The sequence below is a fragment of the Microtus ochrogaster genome, chromosome 7, assembly GCF_000317375.1.
Source record: "Microtus ochrogaster isolate Prairie Vole_2 chromosome 7, MicOch1.0, whole genome shotgun sequence".
NCBI classification, from domain to species: Eukaryota; Metazoa; Chordata; class Mammalia; order Rodentia; family Cricetidae; genus Microtus; species Microtus ochrogaster.
Genome location: NC_022014.1, coordinates 44,162,965 through 44,185,872, shown reverse-complemented (window position 1 = coordinate 44,185,872; position 22,908 = coordinate 44,162,965). Strand labels below are relative to the sequence as shown.

The window sequence follows — 22,908 nt, the reverse complement described above, 5'->3', positions numbered from 1 at the left end:
CAGGCGGATCTCTGGGAGTTCGAGGCCAGCCTGGTCTACAAGAGCTAGTTCCAGAACAGGCACCAAAGCTACAGAGAAACCCTGTCTCGAAAAAAAAAAAGCTACTAATATAATTCTTTGGTAGAGTGTTTGTATGCTATTTATAAGGAATCTGAACCCCAACATTGTAAAAACAGCCTTACCTATTCCAAATAATGAACTATTTATTAATTTAATATTTTATATAACAGGCTCAAATCAAAACCCCATAGACTATATCTACAATAAATAATGTAGGTTTAGGTTGTTAGAAGAGTCATTTGTTTTAGGATGACAGTGACCCTACCACCACCCTTCAGAGAAGTTCTAGTCATACTTTACTTAACAGTGGGGATATGTTTTGAGAAAAGCATCATTAGGCAACTTTGTTATTGTATTGACATCACAGAAAGTGCCCAACACAAACCAACATAGTACACTAGATGTCGTATCTTAATGCAATCAAGAAATGAGTGAGGTTTCTGCCAATGTAACATGGCACATACTATTTTACAGTGAATTTTAATTTATTTTGGCAGTATGTTGGATGAAACCTGGGACCTTATGCATGCTAGTCAGACATTTTACCCAGAGCTATATCCCCAGTCCTTGAACTTTTTTTTTCTTAATGTAAATAGAAGTACACTTTCAAAGATCTGTGAAAGGGTAAAGTACTTGTCTTGCACAAGAATGAGAACCTGATTTTAATCCTCAGAATTTATGCGGAAAATCAAGCGTAATGGTGTTTGTAGGATTCTTGTTGCTATCCAGCCAGCCAACCTTTGTGAGTTCAGATCAGTAAGGGAGAGACCATGTCACCGCTAATAAGTAAATAAATAGACAGTGGTGAAGGAACAATACTCAGGGTTGTCCTTTGGCCTCCGTATGCACAAATGTGTGTGCATTAGCATACACAACACCAATAAAAAGTACAGTGGAACAATCTAAGCCAGTGATGGAGTCATTTATTATCATTATCAAGTACTGGTTATTTTATAGAACTATTTGCTGTGTTTCTAAACAGCTGACAGGACAGAAGTTCTGTTTACTCAGGAATCACCACAGACACATGAGTGATACTGCACTATGACATTGCAATAGCTACAAGTCACTAGGCAATAGGGATTTTTTTCATTTCCATCATAATGGGACCACCATTGTGTAAATGGTTTGTTGCTAACTGTATGACTTCAACTTTTTTGCTTAGGTGAAATCTTCTATTTCTAATCCTAAATTGGTCTTTGTTCTAATGCCCTGAATAATTTCTGCAGTGCTTGTTGGTATGGTTACAGAAACAGATGCTAGTGATTTGGGTGTTGTCATGTCCCAGATGGTTAGTTTTCTGTCATTTTCACTGCTTCTCCTTTCAGGCTCTATCAAATAGCTTTCAAGTACACTCTGTAATTGGTTAGCATCCTCTTTCTAGCATTTGAATTTGTGACTGCAAACAAAATTCTGTAAGACTTTCAGTCTGTCTCTATTGGTGTTCTTACATTTTCTCTTTTAGAGGAGCTAAATAGAGTTTGTTTGAATAGATTGTTTCTTTTGCACACACCAAGAAACCTTATAAATCATATATTTCTTCAAGATTGTCTCATAATGGATTAACTGGAGCAAAACCCCCAAGAAACTCCTTTCTACCTGTTTGTTGGTTTAGAAAAGAACCACTACCCACATATTCTGAAAATTATCTTTTTTGAAGGCTTAGTGTTTTTTGACTTTAAGTTTGGTATGCTGGAAGGATTGATATTTAGTAAGCATCCTGTTCTTGTGTTCATTCCCAGTTATTATGTTACCAGACAACTAATCTAGAGTGATATAGTACGCTGCCTATATCACTAAACATATCTCCTAAACAGTATACATGGAACCACCTATAGGGCTTCTGTGGAAGCATATTAGTCCCTAAGATTCTGGGTTAGGGTCTGAAAATGCATCCCCCCACAAACTCCCAAATATTGCTGACAGTGCTGGTTTAGGATTTCCTAGGACTGTTATTTACATGCACCAGAACTCAAGCTCAAATCTGGCTTTTTTTTTTTCCTCTCTCCTGGGTGATTGTTTTGGGATAAGCTTATTATAGAGCCCTGGCTGACTTGATATTCATAACATAGGATAGGCTGGCTTTGAATTCAGGAGGTTGATTCCAGGACTGTTATGAATACTATATTTGTAGATTTTCAAGTCCCTTATATATAAAACAATGTTGTATTGCATGTAACCTATATATACCCTCTCATATAATTTGTAGTTTCTTTAGATGACTGATAAATAAAAATGTAAACACTATATAAATAGTTGCTATTCTATTCTATGAAGTACTATATAAAAGTAGCTCTATTTCTCCCTGTTGATAAAGGATTATTCTTCCAAATCATCAACTGCACTTGCCTGTTGTTTCTTTGTTGTAAGAGGCCGCTTGTTTGTTCCCAGATGCCTAGAACCGAAATAATCACATGGAAACTGTATTAATTACAACACTGCTTGGCCTATTAGCTTATGCATATTTCTGTCTCACTCTTATCTCTTAAATTAACCCATTTCTATTATTTTAGATTTTACCATTAGACTCAGGGCCTACTGGTAAGGTTTTGGCTGACGGCTTGCATCTTTCCCCTTTGGCGGCTACATGGTGTCTCTTGACTCTACCTTCTTTCTCCTAGCATTCAGTTTAACTTTCCTCACCTAGCTCTGTTCTAACCTGCTATAGGCCCAAAGCAGTTTCTTTATTCATTAACAATAAAAGCAACACATAGATAGAAGGACTTTCCATACCATTTTCCCTTTTCTGTTCAAATAAAAAGGAAGGTTTTAATTTTAACATAGTAAAATTGCATATTACAGAACAGGCATCAAACAAGAATTACAGTCACAACATTTATATCTACTTTATTTTTTATCATAGCTAAGTAAAACTATAGTTATAACTATTCTTCAAGTCCATCAACAACTCCGGACGGATATAATATTACCTAAGTTAGCAGAAAGTGTGTTGTAAGCAACTTCCAAAACTCTAGAATTGGCAGAGACATCTTGCTGCCTGGACAGTCACCCAGAGTTCTTCAGTACCGTTGGGACATCCAATCATTAGCCTATAGGCCCATAGTATCTGACAGACTTTTCCATGAAGCAGGAAATTTCAAAGACAGTTAGGCCTATATTGACAGTTTGTCAGTCACTTTTTTCTATGTCCTGAAGAATATCTGGCAGTCTCTTTCTTAAAGCAGGAACCCTGAAGGATTGTCTCACCTTTAGGCAAGTTGAGCAGTCATTTTTCTGTGGGCCTTGCGTGTCCAGTTCATACAGCATAACATCAAGCAGTCCAAGCAAGAGCAGTTTCTTGCCCAAACGGCTAGCAAACTCCATAAACTACATCTTCAATGCTCATCATCCCCTTGAAGTAATTGGTGCTGCCAGTAGCAGATGTGTCTCATTGTCATGAAAAGTCTTAAGTTCTTAAAACATTTTAAATGCCATATTCTGAGGGTGTCTGAAAGATTTGAAGAATCCTCTCTAACTGAAATATATCTCTATCTAGAAAACCTAACTAACATGTCTACAAGTTTGACCATTATAGATGATTATCTGTTAACCTATTATACATTACATTTTTAAATGAGCTGGACAAACACAATACCTTAATCAAGAAAAAATATACATATATAACAAAATTGATCTTAAAATTGTATCAATAAACCAATATCTATAACAATTTAATGCATCCATCTCTATAGCATATCCCCCTTTAAAATTAAAAAGAAATTATAGACAATATTTGGGAATTTGGGTGTAGTTCTCTCCAAACTGCTTCCTGCTTTTTGTTGGGCAAAGTAGTTTATGGGGGTGTTGACGGCAACCTCTGGGAGGGGGTCTTGGTCCATCAAACTGCATTAGTCTGAAATTAATCCACAGGTTCCCATCTTCTGTGGAAACAAAAGCAGAACCTCTTTTCCAAAGCAACCAATCCCTAGACCCAAATTTTGAAATCAAGATACCTTTAAAATATATAGGTTGGTTTAGTTTACCAACCCATACAATGAACTGTCTCTCTGTACTTAGCTCCTTCACAGTCAACATATTCAAAGAAAATACAATAATATAAATAATCCAGACTCTCTGTTTATATTCCATCTTTATGTGGCTTATTTTTCTTGCTTACTCTCTGTTACTTTCTACTAGTTAATTATTTTTTTTATCTTTATTCCTTTAATCTATGACTGTCTGTACTCTTTTATACTACATTTACTGTCTCTTTACTTTTTTCTTCTCTCTCCCAAGCCTACATACATTTTTTTAAACATACTGTGACTCATTTAGAGTTCTTCTATGCCTAAATCTGTCCTGTTGTGTATCTGTAATCCTTTTCTGTCCAGGAGCACTTCTTAAAATGCTAAACACTACTTAAAATGCTAAGTTGTGGCCTGGCTAGGACTAGGCTACTTTGCCTTCTGGCTCCACCCAGTCCAACATGGTGGTGTCATGTTCACTGCATCTACAAGCCACACACTCCATCCTAGTTCCAAGTATGCAGCAGGTCTGTGTTGCACCATTAAGCAATTTTTAGCAAGTTGCTCACAAACCCCATTTAAATGCTTGGTCTCCTGAAAGAGCCAGCTTTCGTGCTGGCAGCATGGCCCAGGAAGCCACTATTTCAAAACTAAGCTGTTTTCTTTTTCTTTTTTTCTGCTACAGCTGAATCAGGAAGACCTCTCTTAAAGACGCTGTAACATACAGCCAGCAAGCAAAACCCATCCAAAAAAGAAATGCAGCTAAACTTTGTTTTTTAGTGTCTAGAATTCATTTCCAAGCCCTCTCAGTTTATATGTGGATTTAGCTAGCACATGTTGGAGCACCAATTTGTTGTAAGAGGCCACTTGTTTGTTTCCAGATGCCTAGAAACGAAATAATCACACAGAAACTATTAATTACAATACTGCTTGGCCTATTAGCTCATGCATAATTCTAGCTCACTCTTATCTCTTAACTCATTTCTGTTAGTATATATTGTATCATGAGACTCATTGTCTACCTGCAAGGTTCTGGCTGGCAGCTTGCATCTTTCCCTACTGGTGGCTACATGGTGTCTCTTGACTCCCTGCCTTTCTCCCAGCAATCAGTTTAGTTTTCCCCACCTAGCTCTGTTATAACCTGCTATAGGCCCAATCTGTTTCTTTATTCATTAACAATAAAAGCAACACATAGACAGAAGGACTTTGCACACCAGTTCTTCAGTAAGAATCTTGTACTTTTCCCTTTTCCCTACAAAAGTGTGACCCTTTGGAATCAAGATCTCTAAACTCATAGAGTTACACTCAGAAATACAGATGTTTCCTTATGGAATGAACTTTCTCAACTTGATATCCTCTTTTCGTTTGGTTATTACTTACCTGAAAAAATTTTTTGTCTCTTTTGTTTTTTTCCCATTTTGAGACAGTATCCCCTATAGTCCATGCTAACTTCAAGTTCTCCATATAGCCAAGAATGACCTTGAACTTCTGATTTTTCAAACTTGGGATTCTGCAACCTCTGCTTCTTGAATGTTGTGATTATAGTGATGTGTCACTATACCACAATCTGCTGCTCTCTTGGGGTTATTGTTTTTTAATTGTTGTTCTTTTTACATATTTATATATTTGCATGTTGTAATCACTCTGTCTTCAAGAACTAAGAGATATCTTTTGTAGGTTTCTGGAACCTACTTTCAGTATAGCTTCTCCATCTCCTTGCTTTGTAAATTGTAGCTGCTTTCTACTCCTTACTTATACACTCTTTTCAAGTCAGTATGGTTTGAATAATCATATATACCACCAAATATTTATATTTCTGTTTCAAGAGTCACTTGCCTTTGTTTCTTAATGTCATTCTCTCTTCTGAAAAACCTTTCATGGGGCTAGTAATGCTTAACCTATAAAAGGTGTTTGCAGCCAAGCTTGAAAACCTGACTTTGGTCCCCAGGAAAGAAGGTTCAAGGAGAGATCCTACTCCCAAAAGTTGTTCTCTGGCTCCACCTGTGTACCAGAACACCTACAAAATAAATGGAACTATAATAGAAAATATAAGTCTTTCGTGTCTTGGTTTTTATTTTTGGGAGTTTTAGGTGGGTGATTGGTTGAATCTCTCTTACTCTGTCTTCAACAATTTTTCTTTGAACGGAATGTCCTTATGTGCCCAGGCTACCCCAAAAATCTTTGCTGAAATGGCAGGTTCAGTATTGAAATGTTTATTTCTCTCCCTCCCATCCTCCCCCCCCCCTTCTCTCTTTCTCTTTCTTGTTTCTGTGTGTGCAGTTCCTGGCTGCCCTTAAACTCCCTTTGGAGATTAGGCTGGCCTCGAACTCACCTGCCTCTACCTCCTGAGTGCTGGGATTAAAGGTGCAGGCCACCACCACCTGGCTTCCTCCTTATCTTTAAAAAATTTGTAATTCAGAGGCTTTTGTGGCTCTTGAATAGTTAACAGAGCTCTGTCTTAAATGGTTGCATGCTTAAAAAGAGATTGGTGGAGGTCATATTTTAGAATATATATTTGAAAAGTGATCTAAAAACTTTTCTTTTCCACAGGACTTAAATACTATTTATTCTTACCTCCATGGAATGGAAATACTATCAAACCTCAGGGAGCATCAGCTTAGGTAAGTGTAATTGGTTTACTGATCTGTGCTGTATACTCATTTATTCATCAGATGCTTGTAAAGCACCTTTTACAGTCATCTTTTTTTTTAGGTATCTGAACTACTTAGATCACTAATGCCTGGAATTTGATAGCATTATAAAAATTATGTATCCTATGCAGAAATGATAACTACTGTGATATAATACAACATGGTGATGTCAAGTCACCTGCTAGCTGCTTATATTTAGATGATTACTCTCGTAGGAAGTAAGTTTTGAATAGAGGCCTCTGTGACAGAGCCAAGACAAGAAAGAGGCCTTTGGTTTCTGGTGCAGAGTAAAAGAGAGCTAGAATAAAGTACTCTCCAGGAGTCAGGTGACTTAGAAATTTTGTAGGTCTAGGCAAAAAAAAATTATGTTCCTTATCTTAATTTTTCTTATTCACGATATTTTAAGTCTTCATCATGTAAGCTGCAGTTTTTTTCTTTAAAAAATGGAGTGATAGCTTTGTCTTTATTACAGTGCTTGAAAGTTCCTTGAGAATAAGTAACACAAACAACTATGCTTCAATATGTGCCAAATTTTGGGATTGTCCTAGTTTTCTTTCTGTTGCTGTGATAAGGACCATAGCCAGAAGCAGCTTGGGAAGAAAAGGGTTTATTTGCCTTGCAATTTCACATCACGGTCCATAATTGAGGGAAGCCATGGCAGGACCTGAAGCAGAGGCCATGGAAGAACACTGCTCACTTACTTTTCCCCAAGGCTTGCTCAGTTTGCTTTTTTATATAACCCAGGGCCACCTGCCCACAATAGTACCAACCACAGCAATCTGGACCTTTCCACATCAGTCATTAAATCAAGAAGATGATGCCTTATAGACTTGCATACAGTCCAGTCTGATAGAGGCAAATCCTCAATTTGATTCCCTCTTCCTGATTATATCTTGGTTTGTATCAGGTTGACATATACTAATGAGCACAGAACAGAACTCAAAACTCCTATTTTCTTTCTGAGGATTCTCTTATTAGTTGTGCAAGATGCTTAAAATAAGCGCAATATGTTAGCCTGGCATGATTCCCGCAGCCAAGACCAATATACTTTATGAACCTCTGCTTTCTCTTTAAGATAGTCAGACCTTGCCAGGCCTTGTGGTGATGCACAACTTTAATCCCAGCACTTGGGAAGCAGAGGCAGGCAGATCTCTTGAGTTCAATGCCAGCCTGGTCTATAGTGAGTTCCAGGACACAGAAAATAAACTTATCTGGGCTGCGGGGGAGGAGTTGACAGACATATCTGTATCTGAAATCATGTGGTTATATTCTAGACACTTAGTGCTATACAGCACTAATTGTGATTTTGTATATTTTGATTCAATCTTTCTTTCCATGACCCATTTAGCTAGCTGCTTTTCCTCAGTGTCCAAAGTTCTGATAATGAACTAGGTTGTTTTTTATTCATTCCGTTTGTGTATTTGTGAGTAAATCAGGAATAATTAAATAACTAAAAATTATAAGCCATATTAATATGTATTTTTAATATGTTTTTAAAGATTCTTTTAAAATGTAAAAAATCTATATACTTAACAGATCCTTTTGTTTGTATATATTTGTTGTTACCAGTAACTGTTCTTCACAAGATGTGAGAATGAACAATTCAAATGTGTATTTTCTCATAATAAAATTATTTAGTATGGATTGAAAGACTATCATGTACCTAAGAATATTAAACCCTGTTACTTAATATCTATTGCTTTTTTTAAAATTAGTTTTGTAGTTTTGTTTTACTTTCCTGGATTTGTGGGTATAAAATCTTAACATATTGCTCTTGTGAGCATCAAATTTGTGCCTATCTTCATAAACCTCTGCCTAAATCTGTCTTTCTCTGCCTGAAGGGTTAAGGTTACAGGCAAACGCCACTGTTACTGGCTTATGTTACATTTTAAAAATCAAGAGAAAAGCAAAATACTTAACAATAAACCAAAATATTATTATCTATTGCTTTTATAAAAATGTTACCATATTACATATATTTCCAAGTTTAGTAAGAATTTGGTTATATATCTAATTTTCTATTTATGACATTTTTGAAACTTTTTACCCTTTTTATTAGGTTAATGTCTGCAAGAGCACGCTATGAGAGATACAATGGCAATCAATTGCTTTTTTGGTAAGTTTTTTTATGCTTACCTCAGATTAATGACATGTTTAAATCTTGACTTTTCACATTAAAATTCATTTGGTAATCATAAACTGAAGTATAATACATAAAAAATACAGGAACTGGTCTAGTATATCCAATGTTAGAAATATATATAACTGCAATCAAAAAGACTGACTTTCTAGAAAGCTCTAGTCAGTGCTGCTTTGGAATGGTAATTATAATTGTGATTTCATCAATTAATTTTACCTTTTTCAACCTCTTACTGATAGCATTTTTGAATCAAGTTGTTATGTAGCAGGTGTCATTCCAGGATTCTTTAATATTCCCCTTTGTTCTCTTGTACTGTTGTAGGTAGATTGAATGTTGTTTTATCTGTTCTACTGTACTGGGTTGCAACCAGATTTTTACTGTTGTGAAAGTGAAAAATAAGCTCCCTGTGGAGATTTTGCTGACACCTATTGTACTCTTACTTACTAATTCAACTTAAACATCTTCCAAGGAATAGAATTACTAGAATTTTGCATATAAATATTAGGAGTGTCACCCAGCTTCCCACTATAGTTGTGCCAGTGATGGTGACCATGAGCTGTGTAGTAAGTCCCAGTAATCCATCTTTTTTTGTTCTTATTGTTTTTTTGAGATAGGGTTTCTCTTTGTAACCTTGGTCGTCCTCTGCCACCCACTTGCCAGATCTAAAGTGTGCACCATTGTTGTATGGAAGGCCACTTGTTGGTTCCTGGCTGCTCAGCCTTAAAATAATCACACAGAAACTGTATTAATTAAATCACTGCTTAACCATTACTTAAGTGTATTGCTAGGCTCTTACATCTAGAATTAACCCATCTCCGTATTTTATATTTTACCATGAGGTTTGTGGCCTACCAGCAAGGTTTCAGCATGTCTGTCTCTGGCGGCTCCATGGTTTCTCTGGACTTCGCCCTTTTTTCTCCCAGCATTCAATTTAGTTTTTCCTGCCTAGCTCTGTTCTACCCTATCAGGCCAAGCCAGTTTCCAAGCCAATGGTATTCACAGCATACAGAAGGGAATCCCACATCACATGCCTAGTCTAGGTACCCATCTTTAACAACCCTTGTAGCCTATTTTGCATGATTGCTTCAATTTTAGATGTTGTGTTCATCACTTTGTTATCTCACCATGATTTTATTATACAATGTCCAGTTACTGATGATAATAATGAATAATTCTCATGTTTTCAGGTTGTTTGACTGGTTTCTAATTAAATCTTACATTCTTGACCATTTTTCTATTGCAGTTCCTTAATTTATATTTACTTGGAAGTTTTGTGTGGATTTTTAATCAAACTCCTTGATGAATGTGCTTACTGCAAATACTTTTCCTGCTATGGCTTTTGACTTTTCCAAATCTCTTAAAGAGTATGTACGGATGCCAAAGGGGTCAGATCTCTTGGAGCTGGATTTATAAGTGGTTATGAACTGCCCAACATAGATCCTCTGTAAGAGCAATATGTACTCTTAACCCCTGAGCCATCTCAACAGCCATGATTAATGCTTTTTTTTTTTAAATCTGCGTTTAAAAAAATTTACAAATATCTATTTCTGTTTCAAGATTGTGTGGTTTTCTTTAAAAAGTTCCGAGCTTTGTTTCCCAAAATAAGCTTGTTAAGCGCATAATGAAAAGGATTTTAGTCATTGTTGCAAAATGTAATCGATTTTTATTTTCCTTGATTTAATCATATTTTTAAAATACTCATTCTATAAAACACAACTATATTTGTTATAGCAAACAGTTATAAAACAAGAATGTCATTTTAGACTTACATCTGGTTGACAGTAGGTAGTTTTTTTATTTAGTTTGTTGTGTGAGTATTTTAGTGAAGGAAATCTGACTTGATTGAGAAAGAGTTAGAAATGAGTATTTTAGTAGCATTTTAAATAATTTGGGTATTTTTCTTTAGTGTAATATCAAAACTGTTTAAGTTTCTTCTACATTAGTTACAACAAGAATCTGAGACTTTGTCAATGGAATTTTAAATACTTTATTTAATTAAAAACTATTGATTGGTTTTGTTTTTACTTTGGGTGTTTTAGAGGATGGGGTGTTAAGAAAACGTTTCACTGTGTATCAGTGGCTAGCTTGGCATGTACTTTGTAGACCAGGCTGACCTCAAATTCATAGCAATCGTCAACCTCTGCCTCCTGAATGCTGTGGTTGAAGTATGTTTTTTGTTGTTGATGATTTGGTTTTTGAAACAGGATCTCTCTGTGTAACCCTAGCTGTCCTGGAACTCTCTACACAGTATCTGGTTAGCAAACTGCCTCTTAATCTCCAAAGTGCTGGGATTAAAGTTGTTTGCCACCCTACCTGACTAAAGTACTTTTAACGGGTTATTCCCTCTTCATGTGATTCTTGTGGCATTTTGTATCAGTCATTTGGAAACTATTAATGGTAATGAATTTTCTCATCTTGACATATTTTTATACATTATACTTTAAAAAAAAAAGTCATTAGCTCATGCTACTACTAGTTTCCTCCCAAAAGGTTCAGGATTGTAAATTATAAAACCAAAGCTTTCAAAAAATTGAACTTTAGAGAACATGTAGTTTTATAATTTACAAATTTATAAATATGTTTTTGTGATGTCTGGATAACCTAGCAACTATTAATACTGGTTTCACTTTTCTGTATACATTGGGGAATCAACCCTTCAGCTTTTACATACATAAAATACCTGAGGGACATCTGTGGCCTTTGTGTTAGGATAGCATTAAATCAGAGAGAATTGACATCTTTAGAAATACCATATTTCAGCCTGCACATATGTATATTCTTCAGTTATTTGCTGATCTTTAATTCTCTACTGTAGTGTTGTTTCACCTTGTTTTTAAAGAAAGACTTTTTGCTGCATATATAATTCTAAACTGGAAGGTTTTGTTGTTGTTTTGAAATGTATGCAGTCTTTTTTCCTCTCTAGTACTTCTTAAACATTGATTTATCATGTTCCTTACATTTATGTAAGTTGTTACTCCTGTTGTTTTGTGAGTGACATTACTTTCTCATACTTCTGAAAATTTTTCTCCTCAGCAGTTGTGTCTAGTGTCCTTAAATGTGATTTTTTTTTTTTTTTAGATTTTGTTGTTGTTGTTGTTAAGCATTTATAGGACTTTTTTCTTTGGCTTGCTGTCTTCTATAAATTTTAAGAAATCCTTAGCCAGTATTTTTTTCCTGATTGGCTTCTTTTCTGATTTTTCTTCATTACTTTCTTTCATTTTTTTGTCTCATCTTTATACCATTTTCCATCCTTATCTTTCTCTGTTATTTTCTACTGACTTTCTGGTTTATAAATTCTTGTTTTCTACTCTTTCTAGTCCTAAATAAAACTCCAGTGTTTGAATTCCTAGGATGTGCGTGTTTAGATTTCAGTGCTTAGGTAAGTATTTTATCTTGTCTTTTTTTTTTCTTTCTTGAATTTACTAAATATAGTGGGTTTGGTTTTTTTTTTTCCTATCATTTTTCGATTATTTGGTTTTGTTTTCATCAGTATTTTTGACTGAATGCCAGCTGCTCCATGAAAAGTGGAAGCCCTGACTATACCGTCTATCCATGGTATACTTAGATGTGTGGTTTGTTCTCTGCATTGTGGTACGTAGAGAGCAGACACCTTGGTGCAAAGACTGTTGAGTGGCTTGTGTGGGAATTAGTGGAAGTTGTATTTTGGTTGATTCTATTTTTTAGGAATTTTGGGGAAGCCTCAGATCACTACAAATGAATGAGTAAAGAGTTGAGGGAATTGTTGAAAAGAAGGATAATGGCAATGTACCATTGAATTGTAGGTACAGAAGATAGGGAGAAAAGATGATGGTGAGATCATTGTGGAATAGATGATGAGTAAGGCAACAAACAGCTGCAAAGGAAAGAGATGGTGACATTGGAATCTTGAACTCTGGATTAATGAAGATATGATAGTTTGTGCTAAAGCAAAATTCCGGAAAATGACTGTGGAAACTCATTTAAAGTAGAAGATAACATCACTAATAGTCTATGCATGGTGTATTACATGAAGAATCTCAGTAGTGGGAGAGTGAGTGTGGAAAATTGCTGTGAATTTGAGACCATCCTGATCTACATAGAAAGTTCCAGGTTGGACTTACAGAGCAAGACTCTGTCTCAAATACAAGACGAGGGGATATTAAATAAAAAATCCTTAAAGAGATCAAGAAATTGAGAAGGAATGAATATCAATGTCAGTATAAAATCTGATGATACCATTGTTAGAAAGGGTGTGTAGCAGCCAAGCATCCTACAAGGAATGGAAGGATTGACCTTCAGCGTCTAGCTGGTATGATATGATGATCTAAAATTTAAAACTGGGGATTTTTAATAAGGAAAGGGAAAGAATGGTTTGATATCGATAGCTATAACTGAGCCATGTGAACCCACAGGCAAAAGAAACATGTGAGAGAAGTTGTCTGCCATTGTAAATGTCTGTAGAAGAGGAAGGCAGTGACCTAGAAGATGCCAAGAGAAAACATTGAGAATGAAAAATAACTTTCAGCTGTCTAACGAGTTCAGAAGACTTGTTGTTTTTATCCTTGATCTTGGTTGTTAAAGGCAATGGAGATTTAATGAGTATCTGCAGTATTTAAAATTTTAATGTCAAGTATAATATTTTGACAATTCCCAAGAAATGAGTGTTAAATAAAAATCTAAAAATACTAGAACATTTAGTAAAAGTTGTTGAATTGTATAAAAAAGAATATTCTCATTTTCCCTTTTTCATTCTCTCTATTCCTCCCTCACCTTTTCTTTCCCCCTCTCTTCCTCTCTTCTCCTCCCCCCCCATCTCATCCTCACATTCTCTAGTACGCTGGAATGGAACCTTGGGTCTCAAACATTCTAGACAATTGCTCTATTACTGAGCTAAATCCCCAACTCCTTTAGTGGTTTCAAATTGGAATTACTTTTTAATAAAGCTCTACTTGACTTGAAGTTTAGGCTATGACATTATATGAATTTTTAAATTGTCTGCAGGTGTAAATACTTGTAAATAGATTGGCTTTGTCTGCAATGGTAGTATTTGCTTCCGACAAGTTGACTCTGAACATATGATACCCTCAGTCCTCCCTAAATCTTCTGGGAAGCCACATTTATACAGAAGAATATGTTGTCTAACTTTCAGTGGAATAGTTCTAAACTAAGTTGTCTAAAAACTTGGATTGATTGATAAACACTCCCTGGGTACAATATCCCTCCTTTTACCTTCCCTCTTTTTTGATTTTTCCAGACAGGGTTTCTCTTTGTAGCTTTGGAGCCTATCCTGGAACTCACTCTGTTGATCAGGCTGGACTCGAACTCACAGAGATCCACCTCCCAAGTGCTAAGATTAAAGGCTTGCACACCACCACCCAGCTCCTTCCCACATTTCTTAACTACTGCTAAATACATACTTTTGGTCAACTCTTTCTACCTGTGCCTAAAAATGTTAACAGTGTTGATCTCATTGTCCTACCTTTCATAAGTATTTGTGGTTTCTTTATGATGTGTGTGCTCTACTTTGCTATCCAATATGTATATGTATGTCCTATATGACTGTACTTTGTAATGATTGTATGATTGCCCATCATATACAAATAAGAGGACAATTAGATAATAGATGAACGATAAAGTAAAATGCACTACTCAAATGTAGAGGTAGGAATGATAAAATTGTGGAACTGTGGGATAGCTTGCTATTTTGTCCTTTGCAGTATAGTACTGTATTTTAGAGAAGAACTGGTTTTGATTTTCGGTATCATTAAACAATGATTAGGCAGTATTTTCATGAACCTCTTAAGTTGGGTTAATTTCTGAGAATTTTCTTAAAATGTATTTATGTGTTCTCATTGTGTATTGCTTACTAGTGACATGAAGTTTTTTGTTTCCATTCTGTGTGTGTGTTTCTTGAGAAAACTGCTTTTCCCCCATGTGAACATGTTTTAATGTAAAATCTTAGGCAACATGCAGATTCTTCAATATTGTTCCTTAATTTTTAATGATTTGCAGCATTACTAGAAGTATTCTAGGCTTTGTATTCATACTGAATCCACACTTAAATACACATTTTTCTTTACTCTTTTTCTTATATGTTTAAACAGTTCAGAAACTATTGCCAGATGTTGGTATATCCTGCTTTCTGGATCTGTACTTGTAAAAGACTCTATGGTCCTTCCTCCTTGCAGGTAAGTTTCCATAGATACTGTGTGGTTTGGTTTTGTTATTGGACTTTAATTATATATCCTTGAACTTGTCCTCTAGCCTCAGCCACAGTGTGCAGTCTGCGTCACCGAGACAGGCAAAGTTAATGGTACAACTCTTTTGTTTCATATAAAAGTATATTTTCCTGTTGTTACCATTGGACATTTTTGGCAGGCATTTAATACTTACAATTCTGATGATGTAATTTTCCCTTCTTTCTATTTGAATCTTAAACAGTTTCTATGACTTAGAACGAATTGTAGTTTTCTGTAAGACAAAGATAATAATAATCCTTGGTAAGTATTGTCATGAGGCTTTAGCAATTCCTTCTGCTCAAAGCTCTCAGAAGTCTGTAAGAGCTCATACTCTAAGAATCAGATTGCTGAAGTTCTTATTTCTGCCTAGTGATTTTTTAGCATTTTTTTTTTTTTTTTTTTTTTTTTTTTTTTTTTTTTTTTTTTTTTTTTTGGTTTTTCACCGGCCTCTTTAGCAGATTCTTAACCTCTAAGTTTACTCTGAAATGGGTATAATAGTAGAAGCAGTTTGATAAACTGGGTGTGTGAAATAGACTAGTTAAGTCTAAATGGCTAGCTAAAGTAGTTTTTAACAATTTTCACAATTGCATTTTTGTTTTGTTTTTTGAGGCAGGGTTTCACTGTGTAGCCCTAGCAGTCCTCAAACTCACAGAAGTCTGCCTGCCTCTGCTTCCTGAGCTAGGATTTAAGGTGTGCCCACCACCACTGGTTTACTTTTTGTTTTTTATATATTCCTCTAAAATGTGTTGTTTCACAATTTACTTGTATTTTGATTCTGTTCCCTTCCCATTAAACCTCTTCATTTCAACAAGTCTTTTCAGTGTATGTGTGCTACACTCTGTGTAGTCTCTGTCTTATACTCATGCTATGCCATTTTGCATGTGTGGGGAAATTGGAGGGCAACTTGAAAGAGTTGGTTCTCTTCTTCTATCACATGGTTTCCAGGGATGAAATTGATGTCTTCCACTTGGCAATAAGCACCTTTACCTACTGAACCATTTCATTGCCCCCAAGAAACTTTTAAAATGGGACATGAGATTGCAGCTAAATTAGTTCATTATTGTAAAATGTATTAAACTTAACTATCAGCACGGGATGTCTCAGTTTATATGCCATTTTGAAAGTCATATCTTGCTTGAATTCTAAAACTTTACATTGTTGACCATCGATTATGTGAAATCTATGCTTTTTCATGAGTAGAATAAAATATCTTAGCTTTTTACAAAGAAGCCGGGTGGTGGTGGTGATGCCTTTAATCCCAGCGCTCGGGAGGCAGAGACAGGCAGATCTCTGAGTTCAAGGCCAGCCTGGTCTGCTAGAGCTGTTACAGAGAGAATCCCTGCTCAAAAAACCAAACCAAAACAAAAACCTTTTTACAAAGAAAATTTGTTGATTCTTGGTTATTTAAACTTTTCTGCTATTCCCTTCCTTTTGTTTGTGAAACTCAAAATACTGAATTTGCATTGAGTTAGTTCTGAAACCACTGCTTGTGATTGTTTTTAGGATTAGTATTTTCTTTTGAATAGTTCTTCAGTCTTCCTGTGGTTTGTAAATAGTCAAAAATTTGTTGTAAAAACTGTAACCAATAGCCGGGTGGTGGTGGCGCACACCTTTAATCCCACCACTCGGGAGGCAGAGGCAGCCAGATCTCTGTGAGTTCAAGACCAGCCTGGTGTACCTGTCTCAAAAAAAAAAAAAAAAAAACCTGTAGCCAATAACTGGCTATTAGTTTTTAATCTAGGCAATGAAGTTTGAGTTTTAAAAATAACTCATAGGAGTATGTAAGCTTTTACAAGATAAAGTTACGTTGGATATAGCTACCAAAAACACAGCAAGCATGATTAGTTATAATAGTTTATTTAATCTTTATATTAAAGAATACTGGTAGTAGATTTTTAATTTTTGCATGAAGAAATTGTTAAAGGTTATTGAGTGCTTGTTAAGATTAATGAATTATGTTTGGTAGTGGTGGCATACGCCTTTAATCCCAGCACTCAGGAGGTGGAGGCAGGCAGATCTCTGAGTTCAAAGCCAGCCTGGTCTATAAGAGCTTATTCCAGGACAGACTCCAAGGCTAAAGCTACAGAGAAATTCCGCCTAAATAAATAAATAAATAAATAAATAAATAAATAAATAAAATTTAAAAAAGAATTATTGGAAATAAAAGTATGTAAAGTGACAATTGACATAAAATAAGCATCACATAAATTTTGGCTTGTTTTGCTGTAGTTGCAGTTGCAGTTGGCTCTAAAAATTGATACTAAAAGAATATGAACCCTCTGTAATGTTAAGGATAAAAAAAAAAAAAGAATTCATCCAACCCCGAGATCCCAAGTTAAAAACAAACCTAAAAGGTTTCTATTCAACAACAAAACAACTTTTTGCCTAATAAAATACAACAATCCTTCACTAATGTACCATTCTAAATTCTGACCCAAATAAAGAGGTGCATAGTTCTATTAATCATTTCTAACTATACCAATTATATATTCCATCTGAATATTTTGTTGACTAAAGCTTACTTTATAAGGTTCACTCCTAATATTTTGTATATAAAATAAATATAAGAAAGAGAACAGGGGAGAAAATAACTTGTACAAGTATAAGCATAATACCCTATAAAACATTACTGGAGCATTTGTTTCTATAACTGGTCATAGGTGTAGTTCTCATCCTTTTACTTAGTCATTCAGAATTCTTGCCTTCAGCTGAAACTTGACTGCTTTGGGTTCTTTACCATAGTGAGAGAAGAACCGTGTTGCAAAGTGTTCTTGATTGTCTTGCTTTTTTTCTTTTTTTTTGGTTTTGTTTTGTTTTTAGTTGTATTTTGACATGATCATACTATAAAGCACACAAAGAGAGTTCCTTTATCCCCTGTTGTGTGCTTCAACCCAATTTTTCCTTGGTCATTGGGATTAATTACTTATGACTATCTTTGCCACCTATTGGTTCAGTGGCCAGGAGAAGTTTCCAATTCAATAGAAGAATGACTGTGTTCTGATAAAAGCATCAAAACTAAGCCAACAGAGTTCAGTTGGTATGAAGCAAGCAAAAATACTATGAATAAGTTATTAGATAAAACACTGAGAATACTGGGGAAAACAGAAAGCATTGTTATACTTCTGTTGCCAAAAAGTTGGCTTCTTGATTGGAGATAATGCAATCTGCAGTACCAAATGGGAAATGAACTTTGCAAGCTAATGAATGATAACACTAGTAGAATTCAAATGTGTCTGTTCAGTGAGGATAAATAACCTGGCTCCAGTGGTTGTCTTGTCCCCTTGAGGAATGCAACAGGAGCTCTGTAGTGATATTTTGTTTGTGATCTAACAAAGTTTGCCTGAAGATCAGAGTGCAGAGCTAAACTACTAGTTAGCCATAGAGGCCAGGCAATGGGCACACACCTTTAATCCCAGCACTAAAGAGACAGAGACAGATGAATCTCTGTGAGTTCAAGGCTACCCTGAGCCATACAGGATTGAATCTGTCTAAAAGAGAAACAGAGCTTACACAAAAGTGATCTCAGCACTAGGAATAGAGAAATATAAGCTGGGAGGAGATGCAGTCTGAGAAGTTATAGAGGTAGATGGAATCTGAGGATTTGTAAAAATAGGATCGCCCTTTTGGTCTGAGCCTTGGTAGAGGAAGAGGTAAGAACTCTCTAGTGGTTGACTGCTCTGCTTCTCTGATCTTTCAGTTTTTGCCCCTGATATGTGACTCTGGGTTTTTTTTTTTTTTTTTTTTTAAAACACAGATTTTTTTTTAAATTTTTTATTTATTTATTTATTATGTATACAATATTCTGTCTGTGTGTATGTCTGCAGGCCAGAAGAGGGCACCAGACCTCATTACAGAGGTTGTGAGCCACCATGTGGTTGCCGGGAATTGAACTCAGGACCTTTGGAAGAGCAGACAATGCTCTTAACCACTGAGCCATCTCACCAGCCCGTGACTCTGGGTTTTTATTATTAAAACCAGTTAGAATTCATGCTACATCTGGCGCCCAAATTTTGGGGGTACAAATTCAGAAAAAAAGCTGTTTGCCTGTGGCTTTGCAGCCACCGGCAAAGGGCAGAGCTACATGCAGCGGGAGTCACTGCCCTGCATACTAGGTTTTCCTTTCTTCTCTCCTGGTGGAACTTTGAGTAAAAGCACAGACTTAAAGAATAAATGATGTAACCAGGCGGTGGTGGCGCACGCCTTTAATCCCAGCACTTGGGAGTCAGAGGCAAGCGATTTCTGTGAGTTTGAGGCCAGCCTGGTTTACAAGAGCTAGTTTCAGGACAGGATCCAAAAACTACAGAGAAAACACTGTCTTGAAAAATCAAAAATAAATAATTAAATGATGTTCTTCAAAGTAGAAACAAAAGTAATGTAAGTTTAGGAAAGGACTTTATAAGTTAAAATACTAAAGAAAACATTTAGTGTTATTAAGAAAGTTCCATCTTACCTTCTGAACATTTCTGAAATGTTGTCAACTTGCATGAAAAGCAGTATGGGATTTTAAATTTTACTTTTTGCAAAGATGTGACTGACATTTCATCAGAGTTGGAATCTTTTGTTTATCTGAGGTATGTCATTACAAGAACTGAAAGCTTACAGAAATATTAACAGCTAGACCCAGTAGAAATTTCATTCAAATAATATTATTAAAGTCTTAGAAGCATGGCTACCTTTTACCTTCAAATCCCTCTCCCCTCCCCGAGTGTTTTTGGGGTTTTTATTTTGTTTTATTGGTTGGTAGGTTCACTTCTTAATATATAAAGCCCTGACTGGCTTTGAAGTCTTAATCTCCATGTTAAATTTTCCAAGTACTGGGATTACAGGTAGATAGCACTACATCAGGTGTATGTTGGGGAGGGTGGTGCACGTGGCAGTCAGAGCACTGCTCTTAGTGCCATTCCTTAGGAACAGACTCTGAGATAGTGTCTCTTACTGGGATCTAGGGCTTTTCCAGTAAGTTAGGATGGCTGGCTGTTGTCTGTGTCTTCCTTGCACTGGGACTACCAGTGTGAACCCCCACACTGAGTCTGCAGATTGAGCTCATGTCCTCATACTTGCTTTACAGACTGAGCCCCAGTCTCATGTTTTTTAAATAGACTTTTTAAAATAATGGGAAGTAGCACTAAAGAAAAGCCTATATACCATTTCAAGGGAATAGGATGGTAGAAAAGGTAAGAAAATATAACATAAAAGAACAAAACCAAAAAGAGTGAAAACAGTAAATACAAAAGCATGATGTTAGACAAGCTTCAGCTTAATAGCATTTAAGATTATGGGAGTGTTTTTCAAGTAAAAGAAATTATATCACATGCAGCAAAACAGGAAACAGATTTCAAGTGTTAAGAATGACAAAATCTTGATTTTAAAAATTGAAGGAATTTAAATAACGGTTTAATATCTTACTAAGAAAACAGAATTCCCAAACCTGAGTATTAAATTCAGTCTAGAATATAGAAAACAAGTTTAAGGTGAATTTCTTTCAGAATGTATGGATAGTTTGATATAGAAAAATCAATTGATTTAAATGATTAAGACATTGATATAGTTAGGATTTCTGTTGCTGTGAAGAGACACTATGACCATGGAAACTCTTTTAAAGGAAAACATTTAATTGGATGGCTTAAAATTCAGAGATTCGGTCCATTATCATCATGGTGTGACATGGCAGTGTACAAGCAGACATGGTGGTGGAGAAGGAACTGGGATTTTTATATCTTTGTCTCCCTGGGTGTGACTTGAGCATATATGAGACCTAACAGCCCGCCTCCACAGTCACACTCTTCCTCCAACAAAACCACACGTAACCCCAGCAAGGCCATATCTCTCATTAGTGCCACTTCCTTTGGGGATCACTTTCTTTCATACCACCACAAATATCAAAGGAGAAAAATACATCAATCACTGTTGTTATATGATGCAAAAGAGACCCTTAGCAGTGGGTCCCTTGGCAGTTGGGGTTCGAACCACAGAAGGTAACAGAATATGCCATGCAGACAGAGCTTGAGTGTGGAGTTTATTGAGAGGAGAGGAGGGTAGAGTGAAGGGTTGGAAAAGAGGCAGAGAGAGAGAGAGACAGACAGACAGACAGACAACTGCCTCCTTAGGGAGAAATGCAGAAAGGAAGAAAGGGAGTGGACCGAGCTTGGTCCTCTCTTAAAGGGACCTTTGCACCCGATGTACAGTCAGGGGTGAGGTGCCAGGTTCCCCAGGGGCAGGTCCAAGATGTGCCTGGAGACTAACATTTTTCCCTTCTTTTTTCATTAAAAAGGTGGGGAGTTAGGCATGGCAAGTTAAGGGAATGAGTGTGTCAAGTTTTCAAGATGCTTCTTGCCGATTTGTAGGAGTTGAAATTTTGGGGAACTTGAGAAAGCTGGGATGTTGCCACGTCTTGGGGTAAGCTGGCTGTTTCACTACTGTCCATGCTCTGTGGAACGTGTCCAGTGTCTCTTGGACCTGTCGAGGTGTTGGCAGAGCAAAGGACAAGATTAATTTTACGAAAAAAGTGATTTTCTTTAGGTCCTGGTGATTGAGGGGGAGGGTGTCAGGACCAAGAGAAGGTGGGGAAGCTCGGGCTCTTAGGTCCTGGTAATTGAGGGAGGGGTGCGTTTGACCTGTTTGAGGTGAATCCTCCAATTTCAGCTCCCTGGAACTTTCAAGAATTCTTTGAGTTTGTGAAAACATAAGTTTTAGACACATTAGCATTTCCACTGTTTATAATCTGTACTAAAATTTAAGTGGAAGTATATTTATGCCAGAAATGACTGTGACAGATGTTTTTGCACAATGAAAAGTATCTTTGAGGTCTGTAGTTAGGAAACCATCAAAGGGAATTTAAAATCTTGACCTTGCAGTTATGACAGCTAGATTAATAGCTTATCAGAATTTATTGATTATTGACTATGGACTCTTAGAGTCGTAATATAGCAGTAGCATAATGAAAAAGAAATATGGAACGTGTTTTATTCTTTCAAATGTCTCAAGTCACTTGCCTTTGTTATTACTTAAGCTTTTTTTAAAAAAATATTTATTTATTATGTATACAATGTTCTGGCTGTGTTTGTTCCTGCAGGCCAGGAGAGGGCACCAGACCTCATTACAGATGGTTGTGAGCCACCATGTGGTTGCTGGGAATTGAACTCAGGACCTTTGGAAGAGCAGGCAATGCTCTTAACCGCTGAGCCATCTCTCCAGCCCCATTACTTAAGCTTTTTACCCTCAGACCTTTATAACTTGCATTTATACACTTTAATAACTTTCATTTGCACACCTTAAAACACCTTCTGAGACCCTAAAAATCCTTAGATCCTCACAGCTTAAGCTTTGCATTTTTACATAAGTGACTCTGAAAGCACCTCTTTCTTTCCCGTTATTATGACATCACCTTATCATTCAGGAGAAATCTGTTTTTGTGAGTTTATCTGAGCCTGGTAACAAGGTAAATTGTGTCTAGATTTAGTCTTGGTTCCTGCCGTTAAGCTGACAAAGCTGTCATTTGTCAAACTGCATCAGAGATCTCGAGAAGGATAAATTTTACCTGAGTTGTTGATTTTAAAATGACAGAGACCAGATTGATTACCTAGACAGCCACCAGGGGTCCTCCATGGTCGTTGAGGGCAGGTTCTAGGGCAGCACCTGTCTTTCAGCTGGCAGTGACAGGTTTAAGATCCTGTGGATTAGGAGTTTGTAGGAAGACCAGCTTTCCATTGTCTTATGCAATGGAGTTGATTTCGGTGTTTGTCGTCCATAGTCTGGAGAGGTCTTTACAGCAGTATAGATGAAAGGCAGTTTGCTCAGCGGCTAGCACTTTCACTTGATGAGGTGAGTTATGGATGGATAGAACTTCTGTGCCCATCTGATTTCTTTAGAGGAAA

The 22,908-nt window shown here is 36.3% G+C and overlaps 1 protein-coding gene across 12 annotated transcripts in view; it reads left to right on the top strand.

Moving 5' to 3' along the window:
- Window positions 1–22,908, top strand: part of Rapgef6 (Rap guanine nucleotide exchange factor 6) — a 174,236-nt gene that overhangs the window by 18,412 nt on the left and 132,916 nt on the right. For 11 of the 12 annotated variants that reach the window (XM_005350060.3, XM_005350062.3, XM_005350061.3 and 8 more), the window contains exons 2-4: window positions 6,576–6,646; window positions 8,736–8,792; window positions 14,900–14,983. In XM_005350060.3, coding sequence (XP_005350117.1) covers window positions 6,576–6,646; window positions 8,736–8,792; window positions 14,900–14,983 — 212 coding nt within the window. Of the gene's footprint in view, window positions 1–6,575; window positions 6,647–8,735; window positions 8,793–12,133; window positions 12,196–14,899; window positions 14,984–22,908 lie in introns of those variants that run through there. The other variant, XM_026780216.1, reaches the window with a different exon arrangement.